The sequence below is a fragment of the Setaria viridis genome, chromosome 7 (assembly GCF_005286985.2).
Source record: "Setaria viridis chromosome 7, Setaria_viridis_v4.0, whole genome shotgun sequence".
NCBI lineage: Eukaryota > Viridiplantae > Streptophyta > Magnoliopsida > Poales > Poaceae > Setaria > Setaria viridis.
Window position 1 is genome coordinate 16079260 of NC_048269.2, and position 18108 is coordinate 16097367.

The 18108-nt window shown below is 46.5% G+C and overlaps 1 protein-coding gene across 1 annotated transcript; it reads right to left on the bottom strand.

Annotated features, from left to right (window-relative positions):
* Positions 1–10881: 10881 nt before the first annotated feature.
* On the bottom strand, positions 10882–16564 carry LOC117864984 (protein ENHANCER OF LHP1 1). The gene is made up of 12 exons (XM_034749048.2): positions 16185–16564; positions 14971–16079; positions 14656–14832; positions 14433–14546; positions 13299–13403; positions 12990–13124; positions 12847–12902; positions 12662–12767; positions 12201–12317; positions 11995–12121; positions 11771–11901; positions 10882–11650 (listed from the first exon to the last, which is right to left on the bottom strand). Exons 1-12 carry the CDS (start codon positions 16480–16482, stop codon positions 11114–11116), a joined length of 3012 nt encoding a protein of 1003 aa, XP_034604939.1. The 5' UTR covers positions 16483–16564; the 3' UTR covers positions 10882–11113.
* Between the last annotated feature and the right edge of the window lie 1544 nt (positions 16565–18108).

The following is an 18108-nucleotide window of genomic DNA, read 5'->3' on the forward strand; positions in this document are numbered from 1 at the left end:
CTAGCAGCCGGCGATAAATAGAGGCGGAGGGAGGTGGGGACAAGGGGAGGGGAGAGATGGATTCGTTGCCGGATGCCGCACGCTTCTTCTGACCCTCACGTCTCTCTCTTGGGCTGGGCTCGGCTCGGCTGTTTTGCCACTGCTGGGCTTCGTAGGCCGCCCGAAAGGAAGGAGGGCCCAAGTGATGAGTTAAGCAGCAAGACATTCATTTTGTTTTGTCTTTATTTACCCGACTACAGTTATTTCGAGTGGTGCCGAGTAGTCGAAATTGCCACTAGCATGTCGCTAAGCATCACGGCGAAGTCGGTACAACGGTGCCTACTGAAGTTTTCATTGGAGATTGTTGGTACGCGGATCGGAGGTCGCGAAGCCGCCGAGTTTCCTGGCGATATTGCCCAACTCCTCGTGGTGAGTCGTCATGGCGGGAAATTGGCTCTCCGTGGTGGTTCCCTGGGTGCGAACCGACGACCGAAGTTTCGCGCGCCATCCGCGACACGCTTATTCAGAAGCTGAAGATGAAAGTCGTGCTTCGTGCTTGCGGCATCGAGATTGAAGATGATTAGGTTCATCAAGCTCGTTCGATGATCGCGACGAGCACCCCTACCAACTGTTAATGCTTTGTACTCAGCAACCTACCAAGGGATCCCAAATTGATGGGTTAGTGGGGGAGCGTTGAATCTGGAGCCTGATGGTAACACATGGGATGCAAGATGCAGATTTATACAGGTTCGGACCGTGAGAGTATATAGCGACCCTATGTCATATTTAGAGTCATGTATATTCCGCCCTGTGCTTGGGTATACGAGGTACGAGTGTCATGTTGTGTCTGGTTATGGTTGTGTCTGGTTATAGTTGTGGTTTGCTAATCTAGGGACTCCTACACTCCTTTATATATCGTAGAGGGTAAGGTTAGTAGTTGGTTATAACGTAGAAGTCCTAGTAGGATTAAAAAAAGTTCTGATAAAATTATAAAAGGTAATCTTATGTGGTACCTGAGTGTCTAACTCCGCAGGATTCCTGTCCTCAGTTTACCTTCAGGTGTAGAATATGCTCGGGTAGAATTTCACCCTCATTTTCTGTTGGGATACGAGGTAGGCTACACTAGCGCAAATCAAAAATTTTCTACCGCGTAAACGAGGAAAACTGACGTATAAGGATCACGGGATTACCACTCGACGCACTGATGCGAAAGATGTAGATTCGTGTCGATGCAGCGAAGTCGATCAGCGTAGTCGAACACGTAGTCGATCACGTCGACATCCAGCAGCTCCTCAGCAGCTCGTCCACGTGCAGCAAAATCGCCCTCGTGCTGCGGCTCGTCGTCGGCTCATCGTGGCTCATCAGCGGCTCGTCGTGGCTCGTCCAAGTGCTGCAAGCGCAACACCTCCAAGGTATCCACACATGCAGGGAGGAAGCGTCGCAAGCCGGACTGCTAGGTCCGCGAGTTGCAACAGGCGAGGGCGTGGGAGGCGCGGCATATGTGTTTCGCCAAAAAGGTGTAAACCCTAGGGCACCCCACCCCTCTATTTATAGAGGTTCCTAATGGGCCTCTGGGTCCGAGGCCCATTAGTACTTCTAAACCTAATCCAACTCGGATCACATCCGACTTGGGCTTCCAGCCCCTTAAGTGTGTGACCCTATGGGTTCGGATACGCATAGACATGACCCAAGTACTCCCACTCGGCCCAATAGTCGGTAGCGGCCTCTATTAAGACGTGCCAACTCCTATACGCACACAAAGATCATATCAGACGAACCGTCACAACATTATGTACATGCTATTCCCTTTGCCTCACGATATTTGGTCTAGCTTCAAGCCGATTGCTCTTTCTCGATCTTGTGATTCGAAATTCCTTTGTAGTTTAACTCTTAACCGTACGTAGCATGGCCATGCATTTTCGAATCCGATCACTCGAGGGGCCCCAGAGATATCACTCTCAATCAGAGAGGGGCAAATCCCATCTTGATTGACCATGTCTCACAGCATGCTTCTTAACAAACCCGAAAGCTACCTTTTTAACTACCCTATTACGGTGTAGCGTTTGATAGCCCCTAAGTAAGTCGATCCACATCTTGAGTACATGCGACAATATCAGGTCTAAGGACAAAGCGTACATGTTGTGTAAAGAGAGAACTACTTCTCGTGTTGGGTCAGTCCTAGCACATGTCTCCACATGTGCCCACATTATTAGTTTAACATCTCCATGTCCATGACTTGTGAAACATAGTCATCAACTAATACATGTGCTAGTCTAATATTCATGCGTGTCCTCACATGAACTCCGACTAGGGACAACTTTAGAAAAACCATACAAGTAAAGAGTTTCACATACAATTCACATAATTGCAAATCAATTCAAGTAGCCTTTAATGGATATTCAATGAACACAATATACAAATCATGGATACAAATGTAATATCATCATCTCTATGATTGCCTCTAGGGCATACCTCCAACATTTTCTATTACAAGTTCTGATCTCTGAAGCAAATTAATAGCTTTTTTATACCCTCATTTTCTTACTTAACAAATTATAGCTTTTGCTGAGTACCCTCTGTCAAATTTAGTAGCCCGGCAGTCTACCAGGAAATTACGCAAGTGGTTGATTTGTAGGTGGAGGGGATTGCGAAACCAAGAACTCGAAGGTGATCGCGAGAACACGAGGGACACGAAGGTTTTAGACAGATTCGGACCTTCGGAGAGTAATACCCTACGTCTTGTATGCTTAGTGGCTTATATTGCTTTGCGTTGGTGCGTGGTTTACAGATTGGATTCGATTGCCCTCAAGAGGCGCTCCTGGCAGCCTTATATAGGCTGACGACCTAGGGTTACAAGTCGGTTTGAATCTAATCTAGTTGGTTGTTACATAGAAGGTAATCAGAGTTGCATTACAATACGTATCCCACAATATCTGGGCTGTTTTGAATCACCGGCCTCCTTGGCGTGTACTCCAAGTATCTTCATGTCCTTAGCCTGCATGCCCTGGTCAGGCAGGCCTACTTGTCAGGTCCGGCCAATATCCTGGTTGGTGGGGACCCATGGGGTACCCATATCCCTCAAGCCCTCGAGCGATGTGTAGGCGAACATAAACTTGAGGTCATCACAGCGAAGCTTGGAATGTGGTCGGCTCAAGCTGCGATGGCATCATGGTGATGGAGAGACTACACAGTGCTCAAAAAAGAAGAAAATCTAAGCAAACATGGAGCCATACACGCAGAGCGAAGTTGAGTGCCGACTTGATGGACGTCAGGCATCCAGCAGGTCAAAGCGAAGGACATGGAGCGCGTCGCAAGACGCACTCCATAGGAGTATCCCCCGAGCATTGAAGCGATTAGTATAATCGATCCAATGATCAAAGAAGAAAAAGTTGATCCCAATAATAGGTCCAAGTGCCTGAACACAAGGATGGGCGAGGAGCCGTGGAGGCACGCCGTTGAAAACATAACGGAAAACCCGCGGACTCCGTTCAGCACGTGCGTCGCGATAACGGAAAACCCGCAGATTTCGTCGCAAGGGTTACGTCCTTCAAAAGCCCAAGGGGCGCAGATCCATTTTCATTTCCATCCGTTACAGTTCGTGTCACCGCCGCCACAATCCACATAGCACATTGCTGCCGCGCCTGCGAACCCTAGGCTACCCCGCCGCAATTTCCAATCTACTCGCGCGCACTTCGTCACCGCCGCCCAAGCTGTCGCGCCGCCGTATGCGCATCAAGACCCTTGCGGGCATTAGATCCAAATCACAAGGCTTAGAAACCGAAGAAATGGCGCAAGCGTGGATTCCAGATCCATCCTCGGTCTGCATGAAGTCAGTGATGACGGAGGAGCGTATCTAGGTGCTCGTCGATCGGGGCCTCCTCGAGCCCAAGGCTAACTGGAAGCCAACCACCGGGCAGGATTTCCCTGTGGAGGACAAGATGGAGATGGTGTTCTTCGCATCGTTTTTCAAACGCTAATTCGGGATCCCGTGTGGAGACTTCTTCCGGGGTCTTTTTCACTACTATAAGATTGAACTGGTACATTTGAATCCAAACTCCATCTTGGATATTGCAGTTTTCATTCACCTGTGTGAGGCATACTTGGCATCCCCCCGCACTTCGATCTCTGGAAATATCTGTACCAATTGAAAATTGTGTCAACCAAGGGGAAGCGGCCACGAGTGATTGGAGGTTGTGGTTTTTCTCTGCGGCCGAAGAAAGTTTAGGAGTACTTCGACCACCAGTTGAAGGAATCCAACAAGGGCTAGCATGAGGAGTGGTTCACAATAGCCAATCAGCAGCCCGAGCTCCCGCCACGTACTGGATACGGGCTAGTGACCATGCTTGAGTGGTCGATCCAGCCGACCTCAGAGGAGCAAGTGCAGGTGAAGCAGTTGCTGGAGAAGATCACTGACTTCAAGGAGCGTGGTCTGATTCTGATAATTGGAGCGGTTAGTATCAATTTCTGTCAGAGACTGACGCAGCCGATCAAGAACCGAGTCCATCCGACGTATGAGTACATAGAGCCGCTAGATCTGATCCGGGAAGTCCAGTGAAAGGTACCCAAGGAGGAAATCGTCAATCAGGTGTCCGAATTCTTTGGGGGCCTTATCAAGAACAAGAGCTGCCCCAAAGCTTATTCCCTGAAGAGGTCAGTCAACCCGGTATGACCTTAACTGTAAAGATTTATCGTTTCCATTTTGTTGTGTTGTCTTTGACTAATCTTGTTATCTGACCAGAGTGACGAATTTGAATTCTTTTGCTCGACGCCGCTTTCTGGAGGGGTCGAGCAACAACGATCCAAGGTCCGCCCGACCCATGAGTCCAACGAGCCACCTGCCGACCTTGAGTGGGAGTCTGACTCCTCCATCGGGTCGGACAAGAGCATGCTAGAAGATGTTGGTCAGGCCGCAGACGGTGCAGCGGTTGGATGTCAGACACGACATGCTGTGCAGAAGCAGCCCGCCTCCAAGTCGCAGAAGCCAAGCTTCAAGAGGAAGAATTTGGCTGGCAAGAAGGGGAAGGAGAAGGAGAAGGCTGCCCCGAGCGCAACCTCCGTGGCCAGGTCGGCCAGCTAAGCAGACGAGGAGTCCGACACGCCGAGCCCACCCTCGAAGAAGAAGAAGTCCGAGCTCCTTGAGACGACTGCGGCCGACGCGGAGCGTGTCAAGGAGGTATTGAAGGCGAAGATCCGCGGGGGAGGGGGTGTCTAGCGAGGATGCATCGGCACCACCACTGCCATTGCGCCCCAAGTTCCGAGTAAAGAAGAAGAGCACCATGTAAGTGCGGTCTGCTTATACTGTCTATCTTGTGGTTGTTGGTGCCGCATGTCTTGCTTAGATTACTTTTCGCACTGACAATATAGGACTGTCATGCTGGATGATGAGTCTGGTGCACAGCTGACTGGTTGCTCAACCCAGAACGATGGGGTGAGCGGCCGCACCGTTGATCAGTCGCTGCCTCCGTAGGCTGGGATGGATCTGAATGCTCGCGCTGGTGAAGCTGTACCAAATCCGGTGCCGCAACAAGGCGCAGCCGGCTCCGAGGTTACGGACGCTACTGCGAGCGACTCCGGGGTGGGGCGGGTGTTCAGTGAGGAAGCCAAAGTCGAGCCTCACCTGGAGGAGTTGCCCAATGATGATCCGATGCTAGAGAGGTCCACCGGGGACGCTGATGTTGGCGTGCAAAGTGGAGAAGATACTGACACCTTGAACCTCTCTGGGTCCGACCTTGCCTGGGATGCCGTGTAAGACAAGAAGGATCTTGCCAAGCTATTGCAATCGTCTTTCAAAATTTTCGAGCTGCTATTTGTAAGTATGTCGACCACCCTAGAGAACTTGTATCTGAAATCTAATTTCTTTGCAAAGCTCTGATTGTTAGGTTTGATACAGGGTCTGGCTGAGCGTGCTCATAAGAGAGCGGACGCGATCCAGCAAGACGAGCGGTATCGCCTGAAGGCAGAGTGCCTTGAGGCCGACCTCAAGAAGGCCAAATAGGACGCCGCAAAGCATGCTGGCCAACTCCGGCAAAAAGACCTAGACCATGCCTTGCAGGAGCAGATTCTTGAGGTGCACTTGAAAGGTACGTTATGCCGACCCGCCAACTCGGTTCTGTCTTTGGAGTCTTGATGTTGATGTGTGCTTATTCGAATGAGCAGATGTTGAGGCAAGGGAGTAAAGGATCAAGTGGCACCTCAAAGAGTGCGAGGATTGGAATGCACGCCTTCAACAGGAACATGATGTGGTGGTTCATCGTGAGTATGCCGTATCGCAGAAGCTGACTTATGAAGCCAACACGCGCAAAGATACTGAGCGCTGCTTAGAGGCTGCAAATGTGTGGTCTTCAGCATGACCAACTGGTAATTGCAAGGTTGGAGGTGGAGCTGGAGGATCTTCGCAAGATGGCTGGCTATGTGATGGACATGGTCCAGCCAGAGACCGACCCCACCATGCCAACACCGCTGCTCGATTGCCTCAAGGCCGCACACTTCCCACAGATCCCCTTGGAGCATGCTGAAGGAGGGGTCGCGACTGACTTTGATGCAGAGAGTCTTCCAGAACTGGCTGACTAGTATCATGATATAGCAGTGAACATTGCCAACGATCTAGACATGTAAAAATTAAACTATGTGGTGTATCAAACTGTATGATTAAACATATGATATAATTGACTTGATGTATGCGAGAAGAAAGGGACTCCATCCCTCCCTTAGTGTATACAACCGGACAGTGTGCAGCCAAGGTCTGTAGCCGTTGGGTGCCTAGCCTTGCCTGACCAGCGTCCTACTGAGATCGGATCTCAAGCTTGTAGGAGAGGTGAACGCAAGGTTGTCTAGATTTCACGAGTTAGGACGCCGACCACACGAGTTAGTCGTATTGCCTCGAGAGGAGGAGGAGAAGAATGCGAGACCCAGAGGTCAGCGCCTGGGGGAAGCCCCCGAGCTTGAAAGCGAGTAGTTTATCGAACAGGTCTGACAGCCCCCGAGCGTTAGGAACAGCTCAGGCAAAGGAACAGGAAGGCAGTAGGTACGCAAAGAACCTCGGTGGTTTTACTCATTCAGTAAAAAGGGGAAAGTAGAATACATAGCTTTTAGTCCTTAAGGGTAGAAACGCCGCAGGTGCTCGATGTTCCATGGATTGGGGACGCCTAAGCCGTCCGCCCATTGGGGTCAATAGGTGCCTGGATGGATGATCTCTCGGACGATGAAGGGGCATCACGGTCATCGCAGTGGCGGTTGTCGCAATGGTTGTTGTCCCTGCGGTAGTTGTTGCGGCGAAGTCATTTGTACTTCACTGGGAGGCCGAGCTCTTTCTTGATGACTATGCAGTCCCGGAGATTGTGATGTGCGTCCTTATGGAAAGGGCACGGAGCATTCATGGAGTCATCAAACTCTTCCCAAAGGAAGGTGGTTGGTCTGGCGGGATCGGCTTCGGCAGTGGGGACCTTGGGGGCCCTTTTTTGAAGTCAGAAGGACTCCTCCTCTTTGCAGACGGGCTCCAGTCGACCTCCCACGCGGTTACCGTGGTTGGCTCGGAGGTGATCGGATCTGCTATGGGTAGATTGGCTTCTAGAGTGCTGGATAGATGTGGACCAGGAGTGTGTTGACCGGCTCGGGCCTACTCTTCGATGTGGGCATTGGCGACGCAGATACGTGCCCGGATTCGCTGGAGTGGCTCTGAATCTAGAAGGTTTTCCCGGTCACCAAAGGCAGGCCCTAGGTTAGCCTAGGGTGTGGTGGAAACATAGCGGCCGGCCTCCTCGAGGTCGGCTTGTAGACTGCGGGCGCATATACGGCACCTGCGTCTACTCCGGGCACCGTCTTGATCAGCGTTGTCACCGTTGTTGGCACGTGGTGGGTCGATGTTTTTGGTGGCGGGTAGTGGTCGTCACTGGTCGCCTGCTGCCTCAGTTCCCATGTTAGCAGCAGGTTGTTGGCATTGCTGGGCGTCGGCTTGCTCTCGTTGGCACCGTACTGCGTGTTCATGGTTCTTGGTATTGCGGCCTGCTTCCTGAGAAGAGGTTTTGCCATCCCTGGGTGGATCGTCAGCAGAGACTGCGAAGGCTTCGCGATTTGGCATGGAGAAGTTTCTCTCGTCGTTGCTTCCATAGGGGTTCAGAATCAGGACGATGCGGGGGACCTGGAACTTGCCACAGTCCGAAAACTGGGCGGGTGCGGGTGGGTCTCCAGATTGGATTTGAAGGGGCTGCACAAGTTTCGCAGAAAACGCGGCAGCCGAGTTCCTCAAACCAAAGGGGGCGAGGGAAGGACCCTGCGCCGACCTTGTTGGGCGTAGTGCTGCCTCGAAGAGGTTGATGCACTCAGCGATGGTATTGCTGATGCAATCTAGCCCCGCGATCAAGTCGGAGGGCGTGTGGCAGCTAGGATGTTCGGAATTCTCTCGGAGAGAGAGATAGCCGACCTGTTAGGCAAGCGACGTGATGATCTTTGGGTGAAGACCTTATTCCGTCGGAGTAGATCCGATGGATGCTGAGCTGGTGACGGATGCCGAGTCGACGAAAAACGCTCTAGCCCCGCGATAAGGTCGGAGGGCGTGGGTGTGTGTGTGGCGGCTAGGATGTTCAGAATTCTCTCGGAGGGAGAGAGAGAGAGAGATAGAGAGAGAGAGATCGCTGCCTTGGGTGAAGACCTTGTTCCGTTGGAGTAGATCCGATGGATGCTGAGCTGGCGACGGACACCGAGTCGACGGAAAACGCAATGGACTCTGGACTTAGAGTCCACCGGCGCGCTCCCGAAGTGGAGCTGGATCGGATTAGCGAGGAAGTTCTTCATGCTCTCAGGGAAGATGACGTCGGGGCGAGATGCCATCAAGCTCGCTGGGGAGGATTGCACAATCACCCCTACCTAGCACGCTAATTGTCAGATTTAGTTGCCTGATAGTCCACCAGAGGATTACCCAAGTGGAAACCAAGAACTCGAAGGTAATCGCGAGAATACGAGGGACACGAAGATTTTAAACAGGTTCGGACCTCCGGAGAGTAATACCCTACGTCCTGTATGCTTGGTGGCTTGTATTGCTTTGTGTTGGTGCGTGGTTTACAAATTGGATTGGATTGCCCTCGGGAGGCGCCCCTCGCAGTCTTATATAGGTTGACGACCTAGGGTTATAAGTCGGTTTCAATCTAATCTAGTCAGTTGTTACATAGAAGGTAATCAGAGTCGGATTACAATACGCATCCCACAATATTCCTGTTGTTTTGAATCGCTCGGCCTCCTTAGTGTGTACTCTAAGTATCTTCATGTCCTTGGCCCGCACACCCTGGTCGGGCGGGCCCACTTGTCAGGTCCTGCCAGTATCCTGATCGGTGGGAACCATGGGGTACCCATATCTCTCACCCTCATTTTCATACTTCCACATGAAATAATGAGGCCCTGTTTGCAGAGCTTCCAGAGTTGATTCTCTGCTAAATCCAGCAGGAGCTCTGCCAGACAAATTTTTAGAGAGAAGTGATTCTCTGCTAATTCTATGAAGTGATTCTGTGAAATGAAATAAGAGGCTGGAAGCTGGAAAAAGTAGCTTCTTCTGATTCTGCGAAGTGATTATCCATACTGATTTTAAGAATTTATGCTAGAGAATTAAAAAAGAATCACTTTCAGCTACATAATCACTTATCTTGGAGAATCAACGCCCATAAGAATCAGAATCAGATGGAGCTCTACCAAACACGCCCTGAGATCCTCATGCTTTGGATTTAATGTAATTGTGCTACGTGTGCTTACTGTTTACCTATTATATCTGTTTGTCTTCCAGTTCTGTAGCCAAAGCATGAGAAAGTCTTGGCCTCAAATAGTCATGACTGTGTATTCTGTTCCCTTGACAAAAGAAGATGCTTATGTTCTCCCTCCCAGAACACTTCCTGTGCTCGGATTAGGTACTCCCGTACTCCCACTTTAAAAAATACACCACTAAAAGTGCATGAACATTACAACACAAATGTGGATAGATAAAGCATGTAATCATCTGCCATCATGCAAAATTTTAGTTGCATCTAAAACTTGATTAAGAAGAAAAAAGAAAGGTGAAATCAGCCTAAGAATAGTAGCGGGTTGCGGGTTTAACAAAACAGTTGCAATCCTCACTATTCAGAAGGTAATTTTTCTCTTTTATTTCTCCTTGCACAAGTTTTAGGTGCAACTCAAATTTTGCATGATGCAACGTGATTACTTACTCTTTTTATCCATATTTTTGTTGCAATTTTTCATGCATTTTAAAGTGGGAGTACGGGAGTACAGGAAATTTTCTCCCTCCACTCCTCCAGGATAACTCGGATGCCTCAACAGTACACCATTTCTCCAATTGAACAGCGCATCCTGTATATGATGTTTAAACCTCACTAACTCAGCTTAACATTACAAATTTGTACATGTGGGTACTGTAAGCCATTACCAAGGAGCCCGAAAAATTATTGTATCATTGTCAGGTTGGCTTCTTGGATACCAATAGCACGGATTGTATTCAAGCTTTTACACTTACTGCTACATATATGCACCCAATTTGTATATATGCAAGAAGTGATAAACTTGTCTTGCTTTTCCCTATGTTTGCCCCTGTCTTGTTTAACTTTCTTGTCTGGCTACTGGTAAATGTACATGTCACTTAGAAATGATATTGTAAGGTGGATATATATCATGAACCGGCACCTTTTAGTGTTCGACATGATTGATGATACTTTGGTTCTTTTAGCAATGAACCTGGTATTCCTGTTATAGTTACCAAAAGAAATACTCATTGTAATCCAGGATTGTAACATTGAGCTTTGCTTCCAACTACGCAAGATATACAACAGATCACGCAATACATTCCGGTTCTTGTTGATTAATATAAACATAGTTGCCTGGGGAGAATTATCTCCATCTCAAGTACGCAAGATATACTACAGAAAATGCTAGCAAGGAACCTGTTTCATAAATAGGGGGTAATATATTACACAATGTTGAACCAAGTATCCCAACAACACACCAAGCTCAGAAGCCACTAAAAACAATTCTAGAATGTAAATGGTGCTGCTTACCTAAGCTATTACAAGAAAACTGAAAAAGTACTGCTGTTAGTATAAATGGATTTCTAACAGTTGGTTGCCCTCCTGCAGGCCATGACTGACATGCACAAAAGCAATTACACTTTCACCTTCTTGCTATTAGGTTTCTCAACCTTTTCAGTTTCAACATTCATCTTTTTTATGGAATCCAATAGGGATGGTGACTGCTCTTTGCTGGATGATGATTTTGCGAAAGGGTTAACTGGTCGCTGAGGCTCTGTTCGATTGCAGTCTTCAGTGCTCATCTTTTTTGAGCCAGTCTGATCCATGCCTCCTTTTTTATTCTGATCGACTGATGCTCCATTGCTGTCTCTCTTTGTTTCACTATTTTTGGGTACTTTGGTCAATGGAGTAAAGGGAGGTGAAACTTTTAAAGCGCTTCCAGTAATTCCTCTCACTTGTTCTCCTTTTGGCTTCTTTGGTTCAATTAAACTGCTTTCTTGATTGCTAGGATTCGGTATAGGTAATGAAGATTCCATCAATTTTTTTCCATTTTGCACAAACTTAGAAGGTAGAGCTGCATGAGAGGTCAACACTGGTGCGTTCCTTGTGATTGTAGCATTGGAGGAAAAACCTACTGCTCCAGCTATTTTTTTACCATTTAACATCCTCTCCTGAAATATGATATTTTATAACCAAGTCAAAGTCAATAAGGTTCTAGACAAGCACACGAATCAAGTTTTGAAAAAAATAGACTGTTTCAATTAAGTAGAAAATTAAGGTGTGGCCTTCACCTCAAGTATGGAGCTGAACTTCTCTTGCAACATTGGAAGTTTCAAGCGTGTCACTAATGTTAGTGCTCCCTTCATTGACTTCTCTAGTATCAATAATTTTGCAAGCTCAGTAGCTCGAACCAGCTTATCACCTTTGGGAAAACAAAAAACATAAAAATATAAATTTCATAGAAAGCTAAAATTAGCAGCTATTCATGAATTTTTTTTATGTTCAAGCCTGTTACCACTGCAGCAGCTAGAGATGAGCCTCAAAATGCACCGGTCAAGTGCTGCCTCCATGTTGAATGCTTCATCGTCATATGCAGCTGCGTCCAGACCCAATGCAGCCATTTCATCCATCTTGTTTTGAATCTGAGATAAACATCAATTTTAATCACCAGATCACTGAACAGAGATAACACATACAGTACTGGAAAGGAGCAGTATGAACCTGTGACAGATATAGCTTCCTCATCATGAACTCATTTTCCAAACTGTTAGCACCAAGGTCAGATGAAGCGATGGGAAATGACAGCTCCAGTATGGTTAACACAGGCTTGGGCATCACCTAAGATCAGTAGCAGATATAAGTCAAAGGGCAAACCAATTTGCAGTGAGGAAACTGAGAATTAGTTATTGTCCAAGTTGCCAACAAATATTTAAGCATCGCATTATGCTTTAGTTTTCAGGAGGAAAGAGAAAGATAAAAGAGTCTATGATTTTCTTTTGGGGGAATTAGCATGGCTCCTCAAATAAGCAAAACAAAGACATTCAAACTAAACTCTTGCAATTTCACTACTAAGCTAACACCACAAAACAAAGTTTCAACCTTCCAGTTTACATAGCTAAAACATTTTGCTGGAACTATCTGTTCGACTAATATCAACATAGCCGAAAAGAAACAAATCATACCTGTGGATAAGACTGTGGGTATTTGCATAGAATGCAGAATATATTATTAGCATCCAGACCTACCACCCAATGGCTTTCATCTTCGGATTTTCTTGCCTTGACCGAACTGAAATTAAATATGAGTGATTTTCTGTGCTTAAGCAATAACATGAGTGTTTATCCAGTACAGATTGAATATCTAATACCTAAATACTGGAAGCCAACTTCCGCCAAACTGACTGGAAAAGACCCTTAGTATTCCCTGGAAATGTTGTCGCCCATTTAAAACATTCTTAAACTTTGGTATAACTAAACCTATATTCAACACTAGCATACACGTAGGCCATACCTTGGAATCATATGAACTAAGTTGGCCATTATCACTGAATCCAAACCAGGATAATTGGGACGATGGAGTCAAAAGAAGGCGGCCAGACAATGATTGTGCTCTTTCAGATATGTTGAATACCCTAACATCCAGTACCTGTCAATACAAGTCACAAATATTTAGTCAGTTACAGCATCATTTCAGTTCTGACAGAAATATAGTGAGCAGTGACTAATAGGATAGGTGACTACTTAAATCCATAAGGTAGCTTTGGCACAATGTATATCAAGATCTCTAGGCAAATTAAAATGCTGGCAAATACTGAAATACCTGATCTCCTGAGGGCAGACAATCGGAAGCATGAGATACAATAGCTAGCTGATCCCCATGCCCTGCTGCTGTAACAACTGGGCCACTAACTGAGAGGATATGCATCTGTAGAAAAATAAATTTGTTTGATTAGTATTGTGATGCTGTTTGTCTTCCATAAAAGATAGGGCGAGATGCATGGTGGCTAAGGACTTGACCAGAATGCAGGTTACATTGCTGGCAATTAGATTCGTGGAGTGACGGTAGAAAATAGAAATAAGGAGTGATGGGGATAGCAACTGGAAATGTGGAGATGTATTTGTCCATTGCTTGTGTCTATCTTGACCTCTCATGATAATGTATATGACTCAACCCTCCTACTACTACTACATTGACCTTAGTCTGAGCTTGCATTCTATCATATCTTATACAACTTTCTTACTCAAGACTGTTAAATTGATTGGACTACTCTTTTCCCCTGTTTTAGTCAACTATTTCCTTCTCTACCTGGCATGGACAGCATCTGCAAGACTACAAGACCTCTATAAGATCCACAGCAATTGTATTTCCTCTTCAGTATTCAACTAAAAACAGAATGTTAGAATACCAGCCAGACAACCAATAGTCCCCTCAACTTCCATTATCATGGACTGGTTTGTTTTTTTCCTTTTCCTGTTGGTTGTGGTCTTTGAGTGAGAATAAAGAGTGATATATAACGAATTGTTATCAGCAATTTAATACTCCCTCCGTCCCAAATTACTATTCGTTTTGACTTTTCTAGATACAAACATTTTGATATGCACCAAGATATATACTTATGTAGATACATAGCAAAAGTGATGTATCTAGAAAAGCCAAAACGAATAATAATTTGGGACGGAGGGAGTACCTATCAGAATTTCAGCCTTACGGAGCTCTAGTGGTGTGTGTTGTAATGGTTCTTACCCCTTTTTTCTTCTTAATATAATGAAGCGCAGCTCTGCTGGGTATTCGAGATTAAAAAAAAACTCTAGGCAGAAGCTGTGAACATGAAATTAATTTAAGACAGAGGTAGCTTCCTTTCAGTAAAAAGATCTTCGCTAAATCCCAGACAAGAATAAGACTAGACAAATAAAGATATATTTAAAATGTAAATCTCAGTAAACGTAATATAACCTGCAAGCCTCCTTCCGTGAAGATGCGCAAAAAATTTAAGCTTGTGACTGCAGCAACCCATCCAGCACCAAGAGCCACAGCCTTCACTTCTTCCCCCTCAAATCTCATTGACCACTAGTTTTGAACATAAAAATCATTTTTGCATCAATAATGAATAGACAACTGTAAACTTAGAGATTTCCATTAGTTGAACTTGTATAACCAGTGCTTGTAAGTATCGTACCTCACTGTTACCAGCCCAGCTACCGAAAGGGCGGTACATTAGAGTGCTCATATTCTTGTCACCTTTGCATGGATTTGCAAACACACTTCCTGATTCGTTCATTGCAGCCATTGTGAAACCAAAATAGTCCGTCATCGAAGGAACTCTAGGGCCTCTTCCAGTGTCATGAAAGTCAACCTGGAAAAAAAAGTCAACAAGTATTGCCCTTTATAAGGAAGAACTGAAATAACATGAGATTGCTTGATTCACATGCAAGGTGCAATCAACAAAGTGCATACAATTGGCTATGATGCAACAGGTAACAGCAGATCTTACCTCTACGTGTGAATGCCCCTCATTTTCAATAGTAGTAATGCTTCCAAGCATGTTGTAGGCAAGGAAATTTCGCATACCAGGCTGAGGCGGTGTTGATCCAGGCTGGAAAGCAGCTTGCATTCTTGCAGTAACCAGCCTCCCTGAAGTTGCAGAATCGCCTCTTGCCTTCCCAGCATCCTCCTTTTTATCTTTATGCTTATCTTTCAATCTTTTGGATGATTCCAATTGATGAATCAAATCCTCATCTTCACTATCTCCATCAAATGTGGACTTCCTCTTCAGCCTCTTGTGGCTGAAAGGAGTTGAATCACAAAGACTTTCATCAATATCATCCTCCAAGCCACCAGAGGTACACGGCTTCTCATCATCATCTTCATTGTCGTCGTCATCAAACAAAGGAACCTTAGTGGAGTTGAGGTCTGGTATACCCTCGGTAGGTGACTTCATAGTTGAAGGTATGACTGATTCCCAAATGCCAACCCTGCCCATGACATCAATCAGAAGTAAAGAATTTCCATCCGGTTTCCAAGCCAAGCTGCATATCCTCTCATCAAACTTCTGTCTCTCAATGTCCTGCCTTGACTTCACATCCCAGATGAGCACCTGCCTATCCAGGCCAGCACTGGCCAGGTATCTCCCATTCGGAGACCAGCACAAGCTGCACACTGGCTGCTCATGATCTCCTTTCAGCGTGGACACCTCCTCGCCTGTGTCCCTATCATACAGCACCACATTGTTCCTCAACCCGGGAACAGCAAGGGTCTGCCCATCAGGGCTCCAACACAGGACATTCCTGACCGAGTTATCCGAACGGAATGTGGGAGCAACGCGGGTTAAGGTACGGGCCTCACCGCCGATGCAAAGATCCCAATAGATGACAGTGCCAAAGCTGTCGACGGAAGCCAGGTAATCGTTCCTGGGGTCGAAAGCCAGCCCAGTGATGGAGCCCTTGTGGCCCTTGAGCACCTTGGAGATGGTGTTGTCGATGGTCGCAATCAGCTTGATGCCATCGTCGTCGCCTGCGGCCGCCAGCAGGGTTCCCTTCTTGTTGAAGGAAAGTGACCGGATCGGAAGGGTGAATCGGGCGACATTGCTCTGGAATGCCCCCTCTGCAACGAGATCCGAAGCATCACAGATCTTGCGTTGAAAACCAAAAAAAAGGGAGGGGGGGATTCGAATCCATTGCGCGCATCAGGGCGGTGGGATCCACGAACCTGGGAAGGTGTAGAACTTGACGGAGTGATCGATGGATCCGGACGCCAGCGAGCCTCCGGGGCCCGGCGCGACTGCGAGCGCCGTGACGCCGTCCTTGTGGAGCCGGACCGTGGACAACGGCGCCGAACCAGAGCTCCGGCCACCAGCGAGCAAAGCGGCGGCGTCGTGGATCAGGACGGCGGTGTCGGCGGCGGACGCGGTGACGACATGTTGCCCGCCGGGGCCCCACACGGCGGAGCAGAGAGCCGGCGAGCCCGACTTGTGCGCTTCACGGAGCTTCACCGCGCGCCCTTTCATGGCGGCCCTACTCCTTGGAGGCTTTCTTGGTGGTGTCGGGGGAATGGAGATGGATTTGCGAGATTTGGGGAAGACAAGTGTGGGCGTGCTTTAGTTTTGTGGGATTTGTTTCCCGCCACCGGAAAAAATCGGCGGGCGATAGCGCGCCAAAAAGGGTTTCGGCGGGACGAGCGAGACATACTCGTGTGTTGGGCCCTATTGGGCCCGTGTGGACCGGGTTTAGTCCAGAGGGCGAACGGAGGGAAAGAGATGTACGATGAATCTTTCATTATTTAAAACTAGCACAATGCCCGTGCTACGGCTAATTGTGTTATTTTCTTCTGAAATGTTAAGAGTTTTTTTTGTCATTTTATTTTTCATTGCATTCAATGTTTATAAATTTTTAATGTAAACTTATCAATTATTCGTTTCTTCTATATATCCCAATATGCAAATTTTGCAAGGTGAGACTTCTTGAAATTCCATCCTAGACACCACATTGCATGGTAGCTTTCACTACTTGGTACGCAACTTCAAATTAACTACAGATGCATCTTTATTAGTACACAATTTCAAATGCATGTGATGCTCTCAATAATGAACGACAATATGAGGTATATATAGGCCCCTTGCACGATTATATTTCATGAAAAAAAATTATCTACAGTGGAGTAGATGTCACACAATACACAAGTACTTCTCTGCTAAATGCTAAGAAGCCAACCGCCGTAATTTCATCTTGGTAAGAAACACGTAATGCAAAGACTTAAATTTGAAATAAATGTAACCAAAATTTAGCTCGGAGCCGCTCATGGCAAAAGAAAGGCATATAAAACTAATAGTAAAAGAAAATAAATTAATTACGGCAAATAAAACTCAAAACTGAACATTTGCATCTCTCTATACAGATAACTTGTCAACCTTTCATGAACAGATTTTATTATGAACAATTAGTACTATTTCACAATACTTTTTTTTCTTCTTTTTAACTTACCGATATAGAAGCTCCCATCATTAGATTGTGAAGCAGAAGAGAAAGTTCTTTACATGTAAATCAGAAACTTTAGCTGCATTGTCACACAAAAAAAAACATTAAAATGTCAACACTCAACATTGCAGTATACAAAACACATGCCACCATTGGAAACAGAGTACGATTGGAAAAATAAACCTTGAGCTACTTTGCTTTGGGCTAACTTTTCACTGCCTTCTGTCCAGCTTCTGCAGGATGAAAATTTGAAGGCTGGGGTTTAAAGTATGCATTTGCTTGCCAGATGTTCTCCTCCCGGCAATGCTCATCTTGTTCGTTCCTTTGAGAGGACGCTGTTTAGCACAATCAGAACACACATCTTCAAAGCTTATTCCACTGAGCGCACTTGAAATGTGCTATCAATTGATGATTCCTTTGCTGGAGCATCGCCGACGCTATCTACAGAATTGTCACATTGTTCATCATTCATAAATAATTGTTCCTTGATTCCAACATATGTATGAGCCGAGCGATAGGACTCAAGCAGACATTGCCAGAAACATCACTTCAGGAGTGTTCCCTTCATGTATAGCATCATCCAGCTCCTTGGGATTATAAAGTGTTCTTTGCAGTCGCATGATGCTTGGTCGTCCCCAACAACTCGACCGAACACTCCA

What these genes read in the sequence shown, in the direction of transcription:
- LOC117864984 (XM_034749048.2), bottom strand. Translation starts at nt 16,482, where the DNA reads ATGAAAGGGCGCGCGGTGAAGCTCCGTGAAGCGCACAAGTCGGGCTCG. An exon ending in TTAGTTCATATGATTCCAAG is followed by an intron (nt 12,903 to 12,989) that starts GTATGGCCTACG and finishes CAACATTTCCAG; the next exon opens with GGAATACTAAGGGTCTTTTC. An exon ending in GGAAGCTATATCTGTCACAG is followed by an intron (nt 12,122 to 12,200) that starts GTTCATACTGCT and finishes TGTTTATCTCAG; the next exon opens with ATTCAAAACAAGATGGATGA.